The sequence below is a fragment of the Styela clava genome, chromosome 2 (genome assembly GCF_964204865.1).
Source record: "Styela clava chromosome 2, kaStyClav1.hap1.2, whole genome shotgun sequence".
Lineage (NCBI taxonomy): Eukaryota > Metazoa > Chordata > Ascidiacea > Stolidobranchia > Styelidae > Styela > Styela clava.
Window position 1 is genome coordinate 1,247,986 of NC_135251.1, and position 22,536 is coordinate 1,270,521.

The window sequence follows — 22,536 nt, forward strand, 5'->3', positions numbered from 1 at the left end:
GGCACAGGTGGCACAGCACAGCCCTGTCTCACAGGTCGGTGTCCTTCATAAAATACTTGTTACTTACGATGCAGCAGTTGCAAATGCAGGTCATCTCAAAACTATTATAAAAAGAATACTCACGGTCTCGTGAGAGGAGACTTTGCTTGAGATGTGAAACATTATGGTGTTTTCGTGGCAGATGATGTAGGAGACACCGTAGCCATCATCAGCGACCTGACAAAAACGTGGAGAAATTTTTAGTAACACAGAGCATAGGCTGTGAAGTCGGGAAATTTTTACCCAATTGTGACCCCAAAGTCTGTGCCATTTGAAATATGACTTTGAACTGTATGAGAAAACCGAATTTTATTAATTTTGGCTTTGAGTTTGTTTGTTGAGAGCATAAGTAACAATATTCTAAGCGAGGCTCACATAAAGTGAGTGAACATCTTCCATTGTAATAGATTTACTCTTTTACGTTCATTTTTCATTATCGAAACCAAGTACTTCCATAGAAGAGCTGGCAGGCCACAAGCATTGAAAGTCTTTAAGGGGACCACAGATTATAAAACTTGAAATTACAGCATTGAGTCCTGTTTATTATAATTACATTATTCTGACTAGTCACACTCTAATGAGCACAGCTTGGTTTAGTCAAACAATAAACTTACAGTTTGTTCTGGATCTTCCATGGCCCGAACGAAAGCGCAGGATTCAGTCATGCATGAACGAACAGTCTCGGTCCTCCCTTCTCAGAACAATCTCGTCATCGAGGCTTCGTAAGTTAAACTGAAATGACCTTTGTCCTGTCATAAAATGATTTTTATTTTAAGGGAAGAAATACGAGAAAGCAGTCTTTATGGCAACTTATGTATGATACATGCTTTGTTCTACATTTCAAAAAAGAGGGTTGCGACTCTCAAACCCCCCTCCCTGACTGCACCCTTGCTTCAAAACCATTACGTAGCACCTCATACAGGGTGCAATAAGTTGTGCAGGCGATCTGTTTTATGCTAATGTTATGAATATATTTCATTCCTTTTAGTGCGGTTGGCATGTTACGTCTATGTCTCTTGGGCCATATTTCCCAACCAGTGTCCTCATGAGGGCCAAAGAGCGATTGGAGGGAGGGCACAATACCAAGCGCAAAACTGAGTTTACATTGGGAATCACAGGTCTTAGGCAAAAATCCCCAATACGACTCATTAGTCATCCGAGTCCACAGTCAAGTCAGAATTAGCAAGTTAGTTGATGGCGAGTCATTGATGAATGGATACTCAAGTCAATGACCAAAGCCAAGGATGTAGCCAGGAATTTTGAAAGCGGGGTTCTGAAATTTCTAATTGCCAAGATAGACCGTAACAGCTAGCGGCTCTGGCCTTAAGACACGGGTTTCCATGAGTTCATATGACAACTTATGTTTAAAAGGGCTCACATGGGTAAAAATTCATAATTCAATTCTCCATCAAGCGGATGACAGAAACCATGCGAGAACTCAAAATTTCAAGTGCCCCACTAAAATGTTAAATAAATGAAATTTTTCATTTCTCTTACCCTGACATGTGCAAGTTGAAGAGACAATTGGATAAAAGCATCAGGAGACATTCGGAAAGTTTTGATCAATCCTTTTCCGAATTTACGAAATGGGAACACGTGGAGGTCAACGTCATCAGATAAAAGCTTTGCAATCTTTATACTTGATTAAATGACGTCGATGCACTGTATAAAGGAAAATTAATTGTTAGGATACTGATTCAACTCTGTATAAAATCAGAGCTACCAAGCAAAAAATGCTAATATATAGCGCAGCAGTTCCCAACTGGAGGACCCCAGAGCAGTTTCTGCAGGCCACAATGCTATGTGCAAAAATGATTACCGGTGAATAAAAAAAAATCCTAAAAAAATATTCTTCCTAGTTTCATTGCTCGATAAGGTTATTCCACAGGGTGTTCTCACTTTGTTGAGCATGAATTGTTTGATCATAATGGGGTTTGGAATCAACCAATCAAAATAACACTATAAATACCACTGGAATGATAAACAGGGGCGCTCGTGAGCGCTAAAAACCTCTGGAAGGGGACCATGAGCCGTAAAAGGTTGGGAACCACTGAATAGCGAAAAATGAGATTATGAAATCATGGCTCCCAAAAGCAGAACACATCATTTTGTTTAGTCAAATAGTTAATATGGAAGCGAGATTCCACCTTGGATTAAAACAGTCCCAATTACATTACATATTTCTGATCAAATAGCTCAAGTGATTCCACTCTTTATTAATCTAGTGTTCCCATACACAATATACTTTCAGTTGAGCAGTAGGTTAGGTCAGGATGAGAGATTCCACCCTGCATTAAATTAGTGTTCTCACATATAATATTTTCAATCAAATAGCCAAGATTGAGAGACAAATTCTACCTGGCATTAAATTAGTGTTCCCAAACACAAAATATTTTTAATCCGAAAGCAACACTTAAAGGTTCTGAAATGTCCCATTTTAAACGCTGAGGAGGAAGGGGGGTCGAAGTTGATTCTCCGACGCAGGTACCGTCATCATTATATCCAAAGTTCGCAAACTCATCGTACATGACTTCTTCCGTAAGGTGGCTATTGATCGGAGTGTCAGCCCAGAAATGTTCCGCGTTCATTCCGAATCACCCGTTTTTGTAGAAAATAACTCGGAAAGATTTGTCGAACCATCTGAAAAAAATTATTCTTTATTAGCGTCTAGCAGTCACGACAAACAAGGCCCTGTATAAAGTTTTTCTAGGCGAAAAGCTGCAATGTCTCGCTTAAGGAGATACAGTTTTAGGACTAAGAACTCCCAAGTTCAGCATTGCATACTTAATTTATTGCAACCTGGATGAGTGGGCCTGTCATGACTCAGAAAAATTTGAATTTGAAATACGGCTACAGCTCAAACTCGGATACCAATGAAAACTTGCCAAACTAAGCCCCTACTCCAGCATAATTCACAGCCCGGGCATTTACTCGCAAATAATGTCCCATAGTGTGTGTACCGGGTTGTGGTTAAAAAAAACAAAAAAATATTGTTATGAGATACTTTGTGAAAAAATATCATCATAGCTTGTCTAAACCTTAGTCGAAGAGAGAGAGTGGCCTCCCCCCGAACCCCCCCAATAAACTCTTAAAATAATATCTATCCTGAGAAACCTCAGGCAAATTCAAAACGTGACCTCCCCCCTCAAAATAATAACTTAAAATAAAGTTCAATCACCTGTTATGGCATTTTCCATGCAACAGCGAACGTCCGAACTTTGAGAAAGTTGTCACATCATCAACATCTAATACATTGGATTCATCGTCCAAAACAATCACAAACGCCGCTTTCTCGATCGCGTACAACGAGTCTTTGTTTACCCCAGATTTAAAGAAAACACCCGAGCCTGTGAAGAATAAAATATTCATTTAGATCAGTTTTATTTTAATAGACCTCAGTGGCTTAGTAGTTCAAGCGTTAGACTCCGCTATGTCAGTAATGTAGATCAGTGGTTCCCAACCTTTCTACCCTGGCGGACCGGTAAAATTAATTAAATGTACTCGCGGACTGGCAAAAAAATGAAAGGACCAGAACAGAAAATAGTACCATATATTTGCGCTAAATAATGCAATGCTGGGCCCCCAACATGCTTCTAGAAATCTAGACAAAAAAGCTACACTTAAAAACCTTTCACATGAAGAAAAATTATGAAATAATGTGCTGGCCAAAAATTGTAATGGGTGAAACATAAAATAATATCATATATTTACATAATGGAATGCAGTGCTGGGCACCCATTATGCGTAGGAAAGGCACATATAAAACATGTACATATGAAACATCTCGCATGAAAAACATGTACATGCCAAATCATGTACAAACACAATTAGGTCTAGTGACAGTGCTGCTGCTGTTTCGTTTCCAATATAGGATTGCAAACGAGGCCTCAAAGAAGTTTCTGCAACATGTAGCTCTGGAGCAGTGTACAGCCGATTCTTTCGCATAACACATAGGTAACTGGTTGAAAATACAGACAACAGTTTGATAGCACTATTACTTAGCAATGGGTATTCGTTATCAAATATATCCAAATTGTGACAGTGATTCTTTTTCAAATCTGGACTGTAAAGTAGAATCACCATTTCAATCAAGCTTTTTTTCATCAGGTTTATCATAGCATAACATTTTTTTTGACATGTCAACCCTACCCTCACCTGACTAGGCCATCCAAAAATTACGTCACTACGACGTCAAAATCCCGTCATAGAGCTTGCCAAATACTCGTTCGATCGCCCAAATGGCATTGGCGCCGACGATAAAGAGCTGACTAATGTCAGCGATCTCTCTCCTTCAGGATCGTTGCAACGAGAAAACGAGAGAAATAGCTGTTCGATTTCGGGTTCTCGTCTGCGCGTTTTGGACGACCATCCGCATACTTTTGTGGGCCGTATTACGCCACTGTGACGTCGAAATGATGTAATTTTTCGGTGACGTAGTCAGGTGGGGGTTAGGATTGACATTTGCAAAAATTATTGAGCCAGACAAACTAAAAGCGGGGTCTCGTGTAGTTTCTTACCTAACATACGTCTAGTGGACGTAGCATCACAATTTTTTGACATGTCAATCCTAACCCCCACCAGACTATGCGATCCAAAAATTACATCACTACGACATCACAATCACGTCATAGAGCTTGTTAAATATACGTACTATCGCCCGAAATGGCATCGGCGCCGACGATAAAGAACTTACTAACGTCAGCGATCACTCTCATATTGGAATCGTCGCGACATAAAAACGAAAGAAATAGCCGTTCAATTTCGGGTGCGCAGACGTGCGCGTCTTGGATGACAGTTCGTATAGTTTGAAGGTCTCTATTACGTCACTCTGACGTCGTAGAGATGTAATATTTGGATGGCATAGTCAGGTGGGGTTAGGATTGACACATGAAAAAATTGTTTTGCTACGCCCGCTAGAAGTATGTTAGGTAGGAAACTACATGAGACCCCTAAAAGCGCATGTGGTACCAAACTATACCAGACCCAAAAGGGGTACCGTAAAACAGGCTAATTTCGGACGATTTCACTATACTTCAATCAATCGCTCTTCTTCACTCGCCATTTCTTGTCCAATTCGCGTCAAACTTAAAATATATATATTGATGTAATCCTCTGTTAAATTCATGAAACTGAACTCAATTGTGACAATTTTTTGCTGGTTATATATTTTATAATTACGCAGTATTTCACGACTGCTCACAATTTTTCTATTTCGAACCATGCTGCCGTTCCCAATGGGGGAATTAAAAATTGTCGATGTTGATCCAATCAAACAAAATATTGTTGCTATTTTCAAATCACGCCAACACGTCGGCGCCCGAAAGTCTGGCATCAAATCTATACCGGTGACACAACATGACGTCAAGTTCAACGTGTGCGTCAGATGCTATTATTTTGATAATAAAAAAATATTTGAACTTCTATTTTTTCTCAAGTCTTCTGCGACATTTTGCGATCAGTCTAATTTGCTATATACATTGTTATCACCCTCTATCGAAAGACGGTAGTTTGAGGAAGTTAGCATCAGTAGAAGTCACGATTTGAGCCGATCGAAAACGGAAGATCAGTTCTATCGTGAAACATGATTTTTTTTAATCAAAAAATAAAATAAATTGCGCGATTGAATATGATAACAGATTTAGATATATAAGGACTCACTATAGAAACTGCCAGAAGCACAATATGACAAACGATTGAAAACTTTATCCGAAATTACAAGGCATCCGAAGTTAGCCAGTTTTACGGTAGGTCAGTATAAACGGTAAACAATTTCAATAGGTTCGCAAGTTCGCATAATTATTCTGTGGAAGATAATTATGTTTGAAAAGATTGCTGGACTCCTCGCCGCTGTAGGGTGGTTCACATAACCGCTGGTCAGTTACCTCTACCATCAATTCCATGCAATCGGAATAATTGTCTAACTAATCCCATATGATCCCGACATGGACTGGTAACCGGATGAGAGTCCGTGGTTTGCCATATGGTTAAGCAGTATATCGGCTCTCCCCCGGCATAAATATGTTAATGCCTAACCTATCCTAAGTATCTCAACAATTCTAGTACCGGTACGGCGAGTCGCAGTTCTTCATGCCACTTCATGGCAGCTCCTGCCACAAACCTACCGTCACATCTTTTGCCATGGTTTTATCGCACTATTACCGGTATGTTTACAAAGTCATGTACAATATTTTAGTCTTACATGCGAAATTATATCTACTTAAACCCAAACCTAACCCCAAAAACATCAAAACTGTATTCATAAGGAAGGCGTTACAAATCATAAAAACCTGCAATCTGAAGCTGATGAAATGCCTTGGTGCTGTTTCCTTTGTGAAAAAGAATGTTTACCATTCTCTTCTATCTCTGATTCTGAAATACCAAAATTATTTTCTACTTTTCACTCAGAGAAAGCTGATGCCCAGACTCTTACAAAAATATTTAATCCTGAATACCTCAACCAAATTTTTCTTGAGTCAACCAATACTGACACTGAAGAATTCATCAACATAGACAGTGTTTTCATGTACAACGCTCGTGTTTTTATCTTTTTCTAGCTGTGATGTCCCTATCATACACGCTTGGTCTTATGTTTGAGTGGTGGTATAAGGGTTGTAGATAGTACAATATTGTTCCTGCAAGGTTACTAATTATTGCAACTAGGCGAGCAGTAGAGCTATGTTGGATTCTCCCCTTCAGATTTTAATTTGCTGTGGGTCATTGTAATTGGATGTGGTTTTTATATCATTTATGTATGCATGCGTTTTATGTTAAGGCATGGTGTTTGAGTTGACTTGTTGGCCAAGGTATAGATAGTAAAATTTTGTGTGTTTTTTGCATGGTGTGATAAATTTTTCTCTGTCCCAAGCAGAATGTCATCATAGATCATCTATCCATCGCTATATAATGACAATACATCCCATTTAATTAAACAATTATTTTTTGCCTGTAATAAATAGTTCAGAGCGTTCCCCTTCACCCAATCATTGAAACATCTACTCGCAGTTTTATTTTTTGTTTTTCAGGTTACTTCAAAGTGATTAAATGAAGTAAAACACATAAGGAAAAAACAAAAAAAGACTCCCGATATCCTGTGAAATAACAACCTCACTCCCATATCCTTGTCTGAAATCAATACCCAAGAATGAAAAACCTCACTTAGACCCTTTGTAACCAATTTATTTCCACATCCTACTTTACTCAATTATAGTAATTTTACTGTTACCGGTAACTTAATTACTTATTACAATCTGGAATATAATTTGGCAATAATAGGCTCTAATTTGGGGAATGAAATGGTCTCGCCCACCTCTTCATGCACCCAATTCTGGCAACTTTGGTTGGGCAACTTGGCATTTGACTCCAACTATAATCAGCTTGGCAATATGTTTTCAATAGAATCTTCCTTTTATATACCTAATTAACGATTAGAAGATCGATCAATTTGGCAATGGCAACCATTACAAAAATATCAATATGGTGTGGCAGATAATTTTCTTTTCTAGTATTTATTTATTTATTCTTTTGTTTACTGTATAGTATACCCTAAATTTATCGCGTTTCATTCTTACTTAAATAACTTCTCAGTGGTTGTGTGTGTGTGTGGCTGGTGGGTGCATGTGAGCGTGTGTGAAATAACTTGATAATTTTAGGTGAGTAAACACGTACCACTTCCTCTTGGCAAAACCTTTCATCTTATATTTTGTACGTTATAAACCTTATCTAAGGTTTTGTTTGCTCCCCTGATTTCATAATCAGATTTTATTTATTTGTTTTTATCTGTCAAATGTATTGTTATGCTGATTATGGAGTCGAAATAAACTTATACTTATACTTATACAATAGCTCAAATCAGTATATTTGCTCCAGTGATGTCAATGACCTTAAATTCAATGATAGTCTAAAACTAAGTGGCTTCATGACTCTTTCAATCAATATCCGATCTTTAGCCTCATTCAAAAACTACACAAAATTTGAAGCACTAGTAAATTCACTAAATTGTAAGCCACATGTAATTGCTATAAATGAAACATGGATTGTATCTGATACAAATGGCCACTTCAATGCATTGGATGGATATGTTTTCATCTCTAATAGTAGATCTCATCACCGAGGTGGTGGTGTTGGTCTGTACATTCGAAATGACCTGAAATACATTGTCCGTAAGGATCTCACTATCATGTGTGAGAAGGTTTTTGAATCCATATTTATTGACATATCATTAGAAAATAAAACAATAACCTGCGGTACTATATATAGATCACCACTAACTGATGAATTGAACAATGCTAACTTTAGACATCTTTTGTCCCAAGTTCTCTCAAAGATGAACAGGTCGAATTATAATTATATAATGGGTGATTTCAACTATAATCTTATTGATGAGTCCAATATGAATACCAGCCTATTTGTTGATATTATGCACAGTCTGGCCTATTATTCTCTGATAAACTGTCCCACCAGGATAACTTCAAGTTCTGCTACCTGTATAGACCACATCTGGACAAACGTATATGATAAAAAAATTAACTGTGCTGTTTTAGCAGAATGTATTTCTGATCATTTGCCAATTGTGCAATGCTCTCTCCTAGAAAAACAAATCCAAAACAGAATTGAAACACTTCGTCGCCAAATTACTTCGTCCAACTTGAATACTTTTATAAATGAATTGAATTCCATTGATATTGATGACTTCAACAGCATACAGGATCCAAACATATGCTTTGAAAAATTTTTTGATAAATTCTCTACTGTTTACTCTCAGTCTTTTCCTTACAGAACACAAACAAACAGATTAAACAAACCTTGGTATGATACTGAGTTACGCAAACTCAACAAAGTCAAACAAAAACTTTATAAGAAATTAATAAACAATAAAAACATAGATGACAAACACAAATCACATTTTAATGAATGCAGGAATCTTTATGCTCGACTTCTCCATAAAAAGAAATCAAGTTATTATATGTCCAAATTTGCCTCTCACAAAGGCAACATTAAGGCAGTATGGAAAACAATTAATGAACTAATCGGTAAAAATAAAAACAATTCATGTCCTTTAATTGGACTTGAATGCAGTAATACACAAATTGCAAATAAATTTAACGAACATTTTTCCCAAGTGGCACAAAGATTGCTCGACAATATGCCACAACCAGCTAGCTGTGACAAAAATTACATTTCATATCTTGGGAGGCAAGAATCGTCATCCATGTTTTTAAGACCAACTACAGCATTAGAAATAAAAAATATCATACGCGAAATGAAGCCCAAGTCAAGTTTTGGAATCGATGGTATTCCACTCAAAATATTGAAATATATTCCAGAACACATCACTGATATTCTGGCATACATTTTCAATCTCTCACTATCTACGGGATTATTCATTGAAAGTTTCAAGACATCTAAAGTTCTTCCTCTCTTTAAAAAGGGTAGTGTCTCAGATCTTGGGAACTATAGACCTATTAGTCTTCTACCGTCGTTTTCTAAGATTCTTGAAAAAATAATGTATAGTAGAATGTCAAACTACTTTGAAACCAACAATGTTTTCCACTCGCATCAATTCGGTTTCCGCAAGCAACACTCCACTGCTATGGCTGCTAATGTTTTGGTACACAAACTTACCAAGGCTTTTGAAGGCAAACAACATGCAATTGGAATATTCCTTGATATTTCAAAAGCTTTTGATACCATTGACCATTCCATCCTTTTAAGTAAGCTCTATCACTATGGAATTAGAGGCGTCCCATTCAATTGGATCAGGAGCTACCTTCAAGACAGGAAGCAAATTGTGCAATATGACTCATTCTCTACAAATATTTGTGTCATGAAGCACGGAGTTCCACAAGGATCTTTACTTGGCCCATTATTTTTTCTAGCTTACATTAATGACATGTCCAGGTGTCTGAAATCCTCTGAGTCAATCATGTTTGCTGATGACACTGACTTGATTCTTCACGGGGAAAACCTTGAAGATCTGTTCACAGTTGCAAACTACGAACTAGCCAACATTCATAGCTGGATGTTAGTTAATAAATTATCTCTTAATGCTAACAAGACCAAATTTGTATTATTCCATCCAAGCAAGCATAAAAGTGTGAGTTGTACAAAACCACTGCTGCTCAATGGCAATGAAATTGAAAGAGTGAAAGAAATAAAATTTCTAGGAGTTATCTTCGATGAAAATCTGTCTTGGAAATCACACATATTGCATGTTATTGGTGAAACAAAAAGAAACTTGGCAGTTGCTGCCAAAGTATCCCAGTGTGTTAATCAATCAGCTTTACTAGCAATGTTTCAATCATTACTACTCAGCCATATCCGATATTGTTGCTCAGTCTGGCTCCATGGTAATAAAACACTTGTCTCAAAATTGCAAAGTATTTGTAATAATTTTTTAAGAATTCTTTTTAGGAAAGGTAAACGTGAAAGTGTAAACCATTTCTATAAAAAGCTAAATATACTCAAAGTTGAAGATATAATGAAATTTGAAGTATTATCATTAGTCCATGATTTCCATAACAATTCCTTGCCAAACTGCTTCGACGACATACTAACTAAAATTACTTCCAATCGAAGAAGTAGTTCCAACCTGTTCATACCTTTTATGAGTACATCTGTGAGCCAGCATGCCTTATGTTATACTGGGCCCAAGCTGTGGAATTCTCTCCCCTTGAATTTAAAGACATTGAAATCCAAAAAATCTTTTCAGAAAAAAGTCAAGTCCTACTTGGTATCAAAATATTAAAATTGATTATTAGAATCACACTGTTATATATTTTTCGTATGTAATTAGCTACAACTTCAAAAGAAAGACCATGACATAAGTTGGGACACTCAGCACTTGCACACACTTATTGTTTTCATGAGAATGTTGAACAGCCATAACATTGTTATTGTCTCTGAGATTGCTAATTTATTTTTGAACAAGCAGTTGAGCTCTCTTCATCTGTTTTGCATTCTAGTTGGCCGTTTATTTTGTTCTATAGCATAAGATTTTCCTTAATATGGCTGTTCACATTCTGATATCTGCATGTGCATGTTTCCTTTTCTTTCAATGTTGGGTGTCTGATATTCCACATGCGTGTTCTTTGTGAGGGTTGTAGACAGTAGAATTAAACTCCTGTACCTAATATTGTAATTAGGTGACCAGTCGAGGTATATTTGGATTCTCCCCTATTGTTATTGTTTCTGAGATCACTAATTAATTTTGAACAAGCAGTTGAGCTCTCTCCATCTGTTTTGCATTCTAGTTGGCCATTTATTTTGTTCTATAGCATAAGATTTTCCTTAATATGGCTGTTCACATTCTGATATCTGAATGCGCCTGTTTCCTTTATTTTCATTGTTGGGTTTCTGATATTCCACATGCGTGAACTTTGTTTTCTGTTTGGGTGGTGTGATTTATTGTGAGGGTTGTAGACGGTATAATTTAACTCCTGTACCTAATATTGTAATTAGGTGACCAGTCGAGGTATATTTGAATTCTCCCCTACATTCTAACTTTCTGTAGTACTATATGCTGTGTCCTGCGTGTGTACAAAGTTTTTATCCTTGGTCGAATATATGCTGTGTATAGCATGCAAATGTGTAAGGGTTAGTGTGATGTTAATGACTAATGAAGATAATGGCATACATGTGTGTGGTTTGACCGACATCGAAAGGTTTTTGCATGGTTTGTGAACAATTTCTCTTGTGTCCCAACCACAATCTCTTTATTCTCAGGTCTTTCAACTAGCAGTCTAATGATATTTAATTAATATTAATCAATATTTACACAATTCAATAACTTCCACTCAAAGGTATAGGGTAGTTTTCTATTGATTCCTCATTTGCAATCATTGAATATTGTACTCGCAGATATATTTTTCGTTTTTCAGGACGTCATGATGATCAATTTAAATGCTATCTATGTCAACATGAAAGGTGTATACATCAACAAAACTTGCAGACTGATGAATCATCCGTGATGAATTTGAACTGACCGCAGTGATCAACAACCTCAATTAAAGTTACTTGCCTATAATCCATGACCCTAGAAACTTTACTTGAACCTTAAACACCATATATATTCCCTTAACCAATTTTCCTACCTCTGTATCATACCGCCCTAATTGATTTTAATTATGATTACCGGTACCGTTATTGATTAATAGTATTTAAAATAATTTGGACGTTATTTGGCTTGTTGTGGCTTCTATTTGATGAGTGAAGCAGGTCTAGCCCACCTCTTCATACATCCAACTTGGCAATTCTGATTGGGCAATTTGGCATTAGGTGACTCCAATTATAATCAGCTTGACGATATCTTTTGAGAAATACTTTTCTATCCACAATACATTACTCTTGTTGACTAATTCGGTATCCAATTTGGCAATCCTCATAAAATTATTAATTTGGTGTGGCAAAAGAATTTATTCATTTTTTTTTTATTTGTTTGTATATTTTCCTTCCTTTTTACTTTTAAGTCTCGCTTTTTTTCGCTTCCGACAGTATCATGTCTGGATGATTGTGTGTGTGTGTGTGCGTGCGTGCCTTAATTAATTTTTTTTTTACTTTTGGGTGAGCGAACACGTACTACTTCTTTTATCAATACCTTTCCATCTAAAATCTGTACGTTTCAAACCTTACTCTAGGTTTTGTTCGCTTTCCCGATTCTATAATCAGTTACTTTTACTTCTGTTTTTATCTATTTTTTTATCGTCTATTGCTGACTATGGAGTCGAAATAAACTTATACTTATTATAACATTTATCACCATCAGGGGCAGCCCTGCTATTACAGTCGACATGCCGTGGTTACGGCAGCAAAATTGGTGATATTCGATTTGCTGTCGTAACGACCGCCGCTCGCTATTGGTTTGTGACAGCTAAAAAGTCAGTCGCCGTAGGTTAGGGTTTGGTCTTAGCGGCCATGGTTTGGAAATCCCGCCATGCTTTTGCGGCAGCTGTAGACGCCACAAAATACTTGATATTTTTGACCAGAAAGGTGGTGAAATAGCCTAACCTAAGGTAAACAGAAACAAAGAACACAGATCAGAAAACGGGGACGATAATGGTATAATACCAGCAATTAATACTTATACTTATAAATTTGAAATAAAAAAACGCTATTTACCGGAAATTAGAATCTAGTCGTCATGGATACGCTGAATGTTGCCTCCACGCGGCTGAATAATCTGAAGTCGAGTTTACTATTGACTTGTTTATCAAAATTAACACTTGTTAATGGTCAACATTACATTTTGTAAAGTACTGCACAAAAAATTCCCAGTATACGATACAATTATAAAGAATGTTCTTGTAGTCATTGACAAATAGTTTAAAGTTCGTGTTAGCGATTTTTTTTGTTCTCTATTGCCACCTAGTGTATACCTGTATAAATTTGCTCACTGAAGCCAGCGCATATAGAAATTCTGATCCCCGACCTTTGAACTTTTCCATCAGTTTCAGCCTCTGATAGTCAACCCCCGTAGTTTCCAGTTCAAGAAGTATTCCACGTTCAATCACATCTGCTCTATTCTGCATTTGAAACCATATCTGACATGGATTGGTAACAGGCCAATCGGTCGCGGTATGGCATAGTCAAGTTTGTTTTACCCATCCAGTATAAATAATATACAATGTTTAACGAGTATAACCGGATGAGAGGCCCTGATTGCAATATGCTTAATTCGTTTTACCGGTTTTCCTCTCCCCCGGGATAAATATGTAAATCATATCCTATAAGTATACCCATCAGAAACCAATTTAACCTTGTATCGGACATGGACTATCGGTATATATAACGGTAATAGGACCAGAGACCGTGGCTATCCATATGGTCAAGTTGTAATATCAGTTTTCCCCTTCCCCAGGATGGATATGAAAGTTCAAGATTTGAAAAATGTAAATGTTGATGACCTATCAGCTCTTTGTACATGTACTGTTTACCGAACAAGAGTCCACAGTTCGCCATATGATTATTGGATTTCCTCTCTACACCAAATCCAATTATAAAAGTTGATCATTGATTACTGCTTAACGGTAGGCCATGCCTAACGAGGCGTATCTCTACTTTGTAAAGGCAGAGCTAGAGTCCTCTAATCCAGGGGTTCCCAAACTTTTTCAGCTTGCTGCACACTAACAACAAGATTAAAAAGTCACGGCACACTTAATTTAAATCAGTTTTATCAAATTACTTATCCATCAATATTATGCGTTTCGACATTGAATAAGATTAAAACAAGATTTTGCGGGTCAATTGTAACAACAAGTCTTTATCGTTTCTGTCAGTGCAGAAAATTAATATACTGTATGCAGAATCATGAAAATGTGAAAAATATTTTGTTGTGCTATATATATTGTATTGCATATGTTGTACTGACAAAAAATTCACATGGCGAAATTTGTGGTAAAATTGAGAACCCTAAATATTTCATGTGAAAAATCAAATGCGAAAACATGTACTGTTTACCGAACAAGAGACCACGGTTTGCCATATGATTATTGGATTTCCTCTCTATACCAAATCCAATTTCAAGTACTTGGCTTTGGATTAATTTTTCCTCTTCATTACGAAGGAATAAAAGTGAAATTCCTTAGCTTTAGCCATATGATGAATGCTGCCCTACCGTCCAAACACTAACCCAGGTGAATAGTTGCTAGTAAAATATGGGTCGATTTCCTTAACCAACCTACCAGTTGAATTCTGCTAGTCTCTCACACAAAATTGAACTCCATGAGATCCGAACAGCATGTAACTCGCAAAATTCTAGTTGTAGGCAATCAGGCTCTTGGGCATGGAGCCCGGTTCTATCACATTGATTATTTATTATACAGATGCTACAACAATTAACAAAATACAACATAGAATAAAAAGAAAATCGAAGCACTTTTGACGAAGACCTGTTAGAATATGCAGGCCAAAGTGTTATGTTGATCATTTCATTTTGTATCATAAAGCTATAAGCTCTTTAATGAAATATTTCACATTTATATTTTTAAATTTATGGGATACACAAAATTTTTTTTTTTTTGCTGTTTTTTTAATTTTTTTCTACTTTTTCATATTTAGGGAAGTACATGAATTTTTTTTATTATCATTTTTTGACTATGTTCACTTTTTTTTTACTTTTTTAAAACTTAGAAAAACACACGGAGTTATAGAGAATAATGATGAACAAGAAAAGCGGATTGCAGTACATGAAAATTTAAAAACCTGACTCACACAAAACAAAAAAATGGAAATTCGTAATAGGCATTGCAAAACAACACATTGTAATATTCTACATGTATCACTATTATAATATTACTAGAAATCATAATGGACATTTCTTATTACTTTACATAGATTAGGGGCAAAGTTACACTGGGCTCCAGTAGAGTCCTTAGCTACCAAGTTTTCGGAACACAATATCAAACCACAACACTGAGCCAAAAATCAATCACTCCAGTCCAACTGTTATTATAACAGTCATGGAATGCATAATTTATGGCGGGTTTGCCGACAAATCAGAATATCATAAATTCATAGGGATGTTCTAAAATATACACAGAAATCATAGATATCAGTGGTTGACAATAATTGAAAAACATAGAAGCAAAAGGTAATATTGCATTTCACAACAAAAATTATTAAAAATTCGAACAATGGCTATTTGAAACGAGTTACGATATAGGTTAATAACTTGGATTTTTTTTTATTTATAATTTTATTGATTTTTATAGTTTTTATTATTTTTATATATTTTAAAATGCAAGCAAAAATGTGGAGTGGCAAAGTAAACTGATATACAGCAAGAATAAGTACAGCAGTTGTCAATTATAAGAAAAAACTCAAAACCTGACCTAAATAATGAAAGTTGTTGACATACCATAAAAATTATAATTACACAAAAATTGCTGAATGAGGGCGACATAAAAACAATACGGTTCCATTGCATTTGAACCCATGTACATTTGAACCCATGGCAATTGTACCTGCATACTATCGCACTTATGAATTGTTTTTTGTTTTATGGATATTTGAACCCATACTCACCCTAACCCATGGGTTTTAGCACCCGCATATAGATTGAACCCGCGGATATACGCATGGGTTCAAATGTACGTGGGTTCAAATGTACGGTCACCAAACAATACACATGATATCTGGAAAAGCTTAACGTGAGTTTGTTATGACTCACTAAAAATAGTACATAAGAAGCTAAAGCATTAATACAGCACCCAACCTAATTTGTAAAACTAATAGGAAAAAAAATTAAAAAATTATGAAATGACAAGAATTTGTATGGCAAAACATGCAAATCAGGATTTGGTGCAGAATTTTACAAAATGCTCTGAGGTCAGTTCAAGAGGTCAAATCTTGTGAGGGATGACCTAAATTGCCGAAATCGTTGCTGAAGGGTGGAGCATATGACTAAGAGTCAATTACTATGTTTTCACAATCCAAGCCCATGCAAAATAAATCAGCATTTCACATAAAAAAATAAATTATGAAATTTTCCCCCTAATTTTACTATTATTGGACTAGACTATCTAGTCTTTAAGAGTTAATATTTCTAATATTTGAGCCTTTCACTACATATGCATGTCCATAATGTGTTGCAGGATACCACAGGATCATTCAGCATTCAGTCCGAGATTATTGGAGAAATTTAATGTTGAATATAACAGCAGCAATGTTAACGACAGAAATGTTGAATATACAACATTATTGAAACATTTGTATCTTAGCAATGTCTTTAGAACGTGGTCAGTTTGGGAGACTTCTCAAGATCATCGGAATCTGAAAAACAAAATTTTCATTCAGATGACTCTAAAAATTGTGCTCAGTAGAGAAATATCATAGCAATTTTCTATGTGATGTTTGAATAAGGTATTAGATTAGCAACAGTTACAAATCTTGAATATTGTTTGTTAAAAATGAACTTGAGGAAAACCTGGTTGAATTCCTGCAAATATAATAATATTTCAAGGGTAATTGATCGTCCGCAGATATGTAAAGACCACATTCAAAAAACGAAGACAATTACTCACAGTACAGTGAACATAGCAAAAATAGGAGACAAAATGAGTTATTGTTTCATCCAATACACTGGTTCTCAACCAGTGGGCCATGTCCCACTGCTTCGCCACAAAAAGATTTTGAGGTGGGCCACAGAACCATTAAAAAATGTTAGTTTTATTTGTATCACTATCTATAATTTTGATTGTAGTACCAATGATTGATGATGCTGTTTTCTGCTACTGAATGGTAATTTTCATTCTAATTATCAAAGGTTGCGAACCACTGATCTAATATGACTCCACGAACTATTTCGAGAATATAAAAGACAAGAAATCAAGTTTGCTGTTTTAGTAAATGGTATTTCACGTACCGTCATCACCTTCATGTTGTATTGGTTTATTCTATTGCTTGGTTTCCACCTACTGCACCAGCTTCTTCTTGTTCATTTTGCCCCTTAAAAAAATTTCAATATTACTATCTAGCATATTTTTCATCATTATTACCTGCTATAAAAACGCAGACAAATAATATTCAAATTTAGGGATTAAGTATTTCATATGGCTTAGTGATTGAATATCCCACAGTTTCTGGTCCCCTGGTATAGCAAAGTTCTAATATGCATAGTGACATCACATTTTGGGGCTTATTATCAACATGAATTAGGATAGGTTTTGCACATTTATCTCGGGGGAGGAAAAGCCGATAACACTGCTTAATCATATTACGAACCACAGACTCTCGTTTGGTTATCAGTCTATGTAGAGCAGTGGTTCTCAACCTGTGGTACGGGAGCTTTTCAAGTGGTACGCGAGCACATTTGAATTATTGCAATAATTAACCTTTCAGTTGACTAAAATATGCCGGCAACGCTTTATATTTCTTAATGTATGTATTCGCTGAACAGCGTTTATGGATGTTTCCCCAAGCATCAGTTTCCTTATTTATTTCCGTAACTATAACCAATCAGCAATAAGTCAATAATGACACAACGCGTAAAAATTGCAATTTCTGCACCCAGCCGCTCAGACGGTTCCATTACATTTGAACCCATGACAATTGCACCTGCATACTATTGCACCTATGGAATTTTTTTTGTTTCACGGATATTTGAACCCATACTCACCCTAACCCATGGGTTTTAGCACCCGCATATAGATTGAACCCGCGGATATACGCATGGGTTTGAATGTACGTGGGTTCTAATGTACGGTCACCGCTCACCTTGTCCATCGCAGCTTTTGCAAGATTCAATTTTGGATACTGCAACTGAAGTGAAGCTCCGCGGAAGACATAATGATAATTGAGTTAAACAATACACAACTATTTTCCTGAACCACAACTGAAAACTGACAAATATCGCTCAAACAGATATTCAAGCATGGTTGCAAACATTGCCTCGTTTTTGTAGTTTTGAGTGAAATTTGTCAGTTTTTAGTTGTGTTTCAGAAAAATAGTTGTGTATTATTTAACTCAATTATCATTATGTCTTCCGCAATGCTTTATGTGGAACACCCTGCAGTGCCGAAGAGTCCAGCAATCCTCTCACACTTAATTATCCCCCACAGGATTCGAACCTGCAAACCCACAGGGTAATCAAAAGGGGTGGAACCAAGTGTATTCATATCGCTTAGCACGATGCACCACACAACCGAGCCTGTAACTGACTATTACATCTTGTAGAAGATGATTGAAAACATACATATGAATACTTCGAAAAATCATTATAGAAAGTTGAGAATAAATATTACTCAAATCTTACTATTTGCTGATTGTTCTGATTTCCTCTTTCCGGTAGATGCAGATTCCCAATATTTGCTCCAGCAAAGTTGATAGGTGGAGGTACTCTGCGTTCTATAAATATGAGTATAAAAAGCTTTAAAACGGTGTTAGAATGTTTTAAGTAGCATTTCATCTTAACGTCTGTTAATTTTGCGTTATTTTTTTAAAACCTAGTAGTTCTAACTAAGTTGATATCAGGCCGGTGTGATGGACTGGTCGTTAAAGTGTTTGAATTAACTGTGTTGACATCGCAGATTATTATGTATCGAATTCAAATCTCATGATCATCACCTGGGGTCTGATGAATTGGGTGGGCAATGGGTACTGAATATGCAGATAACCGCACACACGCATAAAAACTACCATCGCTGCCAATAAGCAGCCACTAAAATGGACTCAAAATTTGTATTTTTTATGTTTCATTAAAGTTGTTAATTTGATTATGTAATTGTATCCTAAGTGAATGTTTTTCATCTTTTGTTTTAGATCTATTCATATTATACAATTCAAATATGAGGTCCAATTTTTTAGTTGTAAGTGTTGAAAAGTCCTAGAGAAACTTTGCCAAATAATCATGTATCATCTAAACAGCAAAAATAAATATTCTCAAACCATAAATGTTACATGACTGCTCAAACTTTGGTATCTAATTTACAATTTCCTCCAAAAGTAATTCTTTGCTCGCTTGGAATTAAAAAAATTAGACATTCTGATGCCACTTGCGAATGAAATTCATCATACTACTTTTTAAATGAGACAATATTTTTGCATACTGCAGAAGGTATTGTAGCATCCTTTGTCATCAAGACACACAGTATACGGCGCGTCATTTTCAAACCTTGGCAGTGGTAAAACTTATTTTTGTTACGTAAAAATATGCTCTATAGAACTTGCCCAGACTCAAATACTGTATGTGTATATTGTATTTTTTGTGGTATGTTATTAAATTCACCCAGTTGGCCCACTCATTCACCCATTAAATTCAACCAATATCAGATGATATCGACTACTCGGGACATGACTATCAACGAGTTGACCAGCTTTGCTATAGAGCAGTGGTTCCCAAACTTTTTGAAAAAAATTCCATGACGTACCCCTCGCAATTTTTTTAACGATTCCCGGTCTTGTGCACCAAAACATTAAAAGATCACAACAAAAAATCAATGCACCGTATAGTGAAACGAACAAAAGAATATAAAGCGCAACTCTAATGTGAGTGTGACATCCAGTCTGTTTCGATATTTGGTAAAAGGGCAGCGTTAGCTACAGCACTGCAGTTAGTATACCTGTGGTGGCATGAATTGAACTCTCTCTGCTATATCACAGGCCCACAGCTCTGTGACATTACATGGGGCAATGTGATCGAAACATAAAGTGAAGAATCAGTGTCTCTAGCGGTGATTGCAAAACAGCAAAAGGCGACAAATGTGTATTTGTTTAGGCACTCAATTTTTGTATTATCAAGCTAATAGCCATATTACAGATTTGTTTCGCGGACCCTCCAAAAGTGCTTCACGGTCCCCAATAGGTCAGCAGACCCCAGTTTGGGAACCACTGCTATAGAGTGATTGCTGTAAATCCCAATAGTCGCAATTTATTGCATACTGTAATTCTTACTTGCTTTGCTTTATTTTTAATATCATGCTGTAGTCCAGGGGTGCGCAAACTTTATTACAGGAGGGCCAGATACAAGTAACTGGGTAAGGCTGCAGGCCGTGCCTTTGCTATGTTTTCTCAGCAGTGTGTATTTGGCAACAGAATTCTGCTAGCTAGTGTTGCTAATATGGCAGTGGCACCCAGGTACTGGTACAGTATAGGCTTTGCGGCGCAAAGAGATTGGAATGCCCGCACGTACCAGATAAACGAAACTAAAAACTCGTTTCGTGGGCCACGGGCCACATTTTGCACACCCCTGTGCTAGTCCATTAAGATATAATCCATGACAAAACTGGAATAAATTGTTACAATGAGTTGGGCAGTCTATCGTCACCACAATATGATTCTGACTGCCAGTGGTTGCTCTTATGTATACTCGTATGTGTATTATTCACAGAAGTCCATGACAAAAAAAAAAATCTACATAATCCTGGAAATATACCTTTTATAACATTCTTTGACTGCGTTTTGATGCCAGAGTTTCCCCATTCATCCTTGGCCCAGACTTGGAAACGATATGTTTTACCAAGTGTAGGTGACTTTATTCTATACTGAGGAACTTCTGTAGTGTGAGTCTCTCCAAGTTTCACATCATCGCAGAAGATTTCTATGTTGTATAGAACGTTACTGTCAGATACTGCATTCCAAGTCAAAAGAATGTCGGATCCACTTCTTTGAGATGAAACATTTTCAATTCGCGGCAAAGCTAGAAATAAAGTAGTGAGTTAGTAAATATAGTAATCAGTAATTTATTTCTTCAACATGCTGAAAGTACAAACTATACATACACAAATTGAAGGAAATATAAAAAGTCGCATTCCAGGGTGAAAGGAGATGTCGAAAACCAATACTGGTTATCGAGCGACTCCACCCTTAGGGAAATCTAACAGAAACCTGATGAATATAATAAAATCGAACTAAATATGTTATTGAATAAATAAAATGAAAAGCAATAGGTACGCCAAAGCAACCCGGTACATACCAAACAATCACTGTTTCAGCAAAAAAAAGTCGATTCCATGCACCACAGTCTAGTTACCATGAAAATAAAAGTGCGAGACCAGACAGTCTCACAGTGTTGTGTTGGCGAGATACCGTAAAAAAAAGTAGGCTAAATTTGAGGGCATAGAACATTTGATTGTGTGCATATATACCATCAAGTGTACAAGTGACAAAATCATGACACTTTTTGGCAGGAAGAAACCTGTAGTATTAACCCTAACATGGTACCGTGTACTAACAAGTGTTTTGATACTGGAGTCAAAAGAATTACGAGGACATGGATATTTAAGGCATAAATATGTATAACCTGCTATTGCAAATATTCTGTTCTAGATTCTTCAATTTCCCATAATTCATTAGTTTCATATTGCATAAGTTACACTCTAAAATCATAATATAATATAAAAATTAACTTTGTTTACATTTATGCTCGCCCAAAACACCAAACTACTCTCGATTTTGCACTTCAGGCTAGTCCAAGCTTGCAAAGTTGGAGGGCCGCAATTTCAAGGAGGCCTTGTGGGTCACAGTCAGAGAAAATCCAGAATTGATAGAAATAGTGTGAGTTTACTTCCGTTGAAAATATTAAAGAATGACAATTTATCTTTCTAATTAGCTTATTGTTATGTTGCATGGGTGGTGTCGCTTCAAATTATAATGTTGTGGAATAAATATGAACACCAGTGACTGTGGTTTACAACTGTTGTGGGCAAGGAAATACGTTTCCTTCCAGTTTTCTTCTGTCACATTTCAAATAACAATAAATTTTATGATGAATTGTTATGTTTGACTAGTTTATAAATTGCAGTGTAAATAGACCTAGTGCTATCGCCAAAGAACAATCAAGTACATCAAAGTTGGGATTTGGGGACCTAGCTTAAAAAAACTGATTGGGCGGCACAAAGACAGCTCTGCGATTCGCCACTGCTATCACAAGGCCCACTAAAATATAGGCACAAAATGTTTCTCTAAATAAAGAGTTTGTTGCGAGCTCAAGGTGTGAAATCGGGATGAAAAGCTCAAATTCACTTATCGAACCTGCCGGGCCCTGTCTGCCCAAGACAATTTATTTCT

The 22,536-nt window shown here is 36.4% G+C and overlaps 2 protein-coding genes across 2 annotated transcripts in view; both read right to left on the reverse strand.

Moving 5' to 3' along the window:
* The window catches only part of LOC120335274 (uncharacterized), a 241,649-nt gene that overhangs the window by 110,360 nt on the left and 108,753 nt on the right, over positions 1-22,536 (reverse strand). The gene's annotated exons all lie outside the window — the stretch shown is intronic.
* LOC144419922 (carnitine O-palmitoyltransferase 1, muscle isoform-like) lies at positions 676-4,421 on the reverse strand. Its single transcript, XM_078110152.1, has 4 exons — positions 3,218-4,421; positions 2,398-2,679; positions 1,537-1,701; positions 676-788 (listed from the first exon to the last, which is right to left on the reverse strand). Exons 1-2 carry the CDS (start codon positions 3,406-3,408, stop codon positions 2,634-2,636), a joined length of 237 nt encoding a protein of 78 aa, XP_077966278.1. The 5' UTR covers positions 3,409-4,421; the 3' UTR covers positions 676-788; positions 1,537-1,701; positions 2,398-2,633.

What these genes read in the sequence shown, in the direction of transcription:
- LOC144419922 (XM_078110152.1), bottom strand. Translation starts at nt 3,408, where the DNA reads ATGAATATTTTATTCTTCACAGGCTCGGGTGTTTTCTTTAAATCTGGG. An exon ending in CATGGAAAATGCCATAACAG is followed by an intron (nt 2,680 to 3,217) that starts GTGATTGAACTT and finishes AATTTTTTTCAG; the next exon opens with ATGGTTCGACAAATCTTTCC.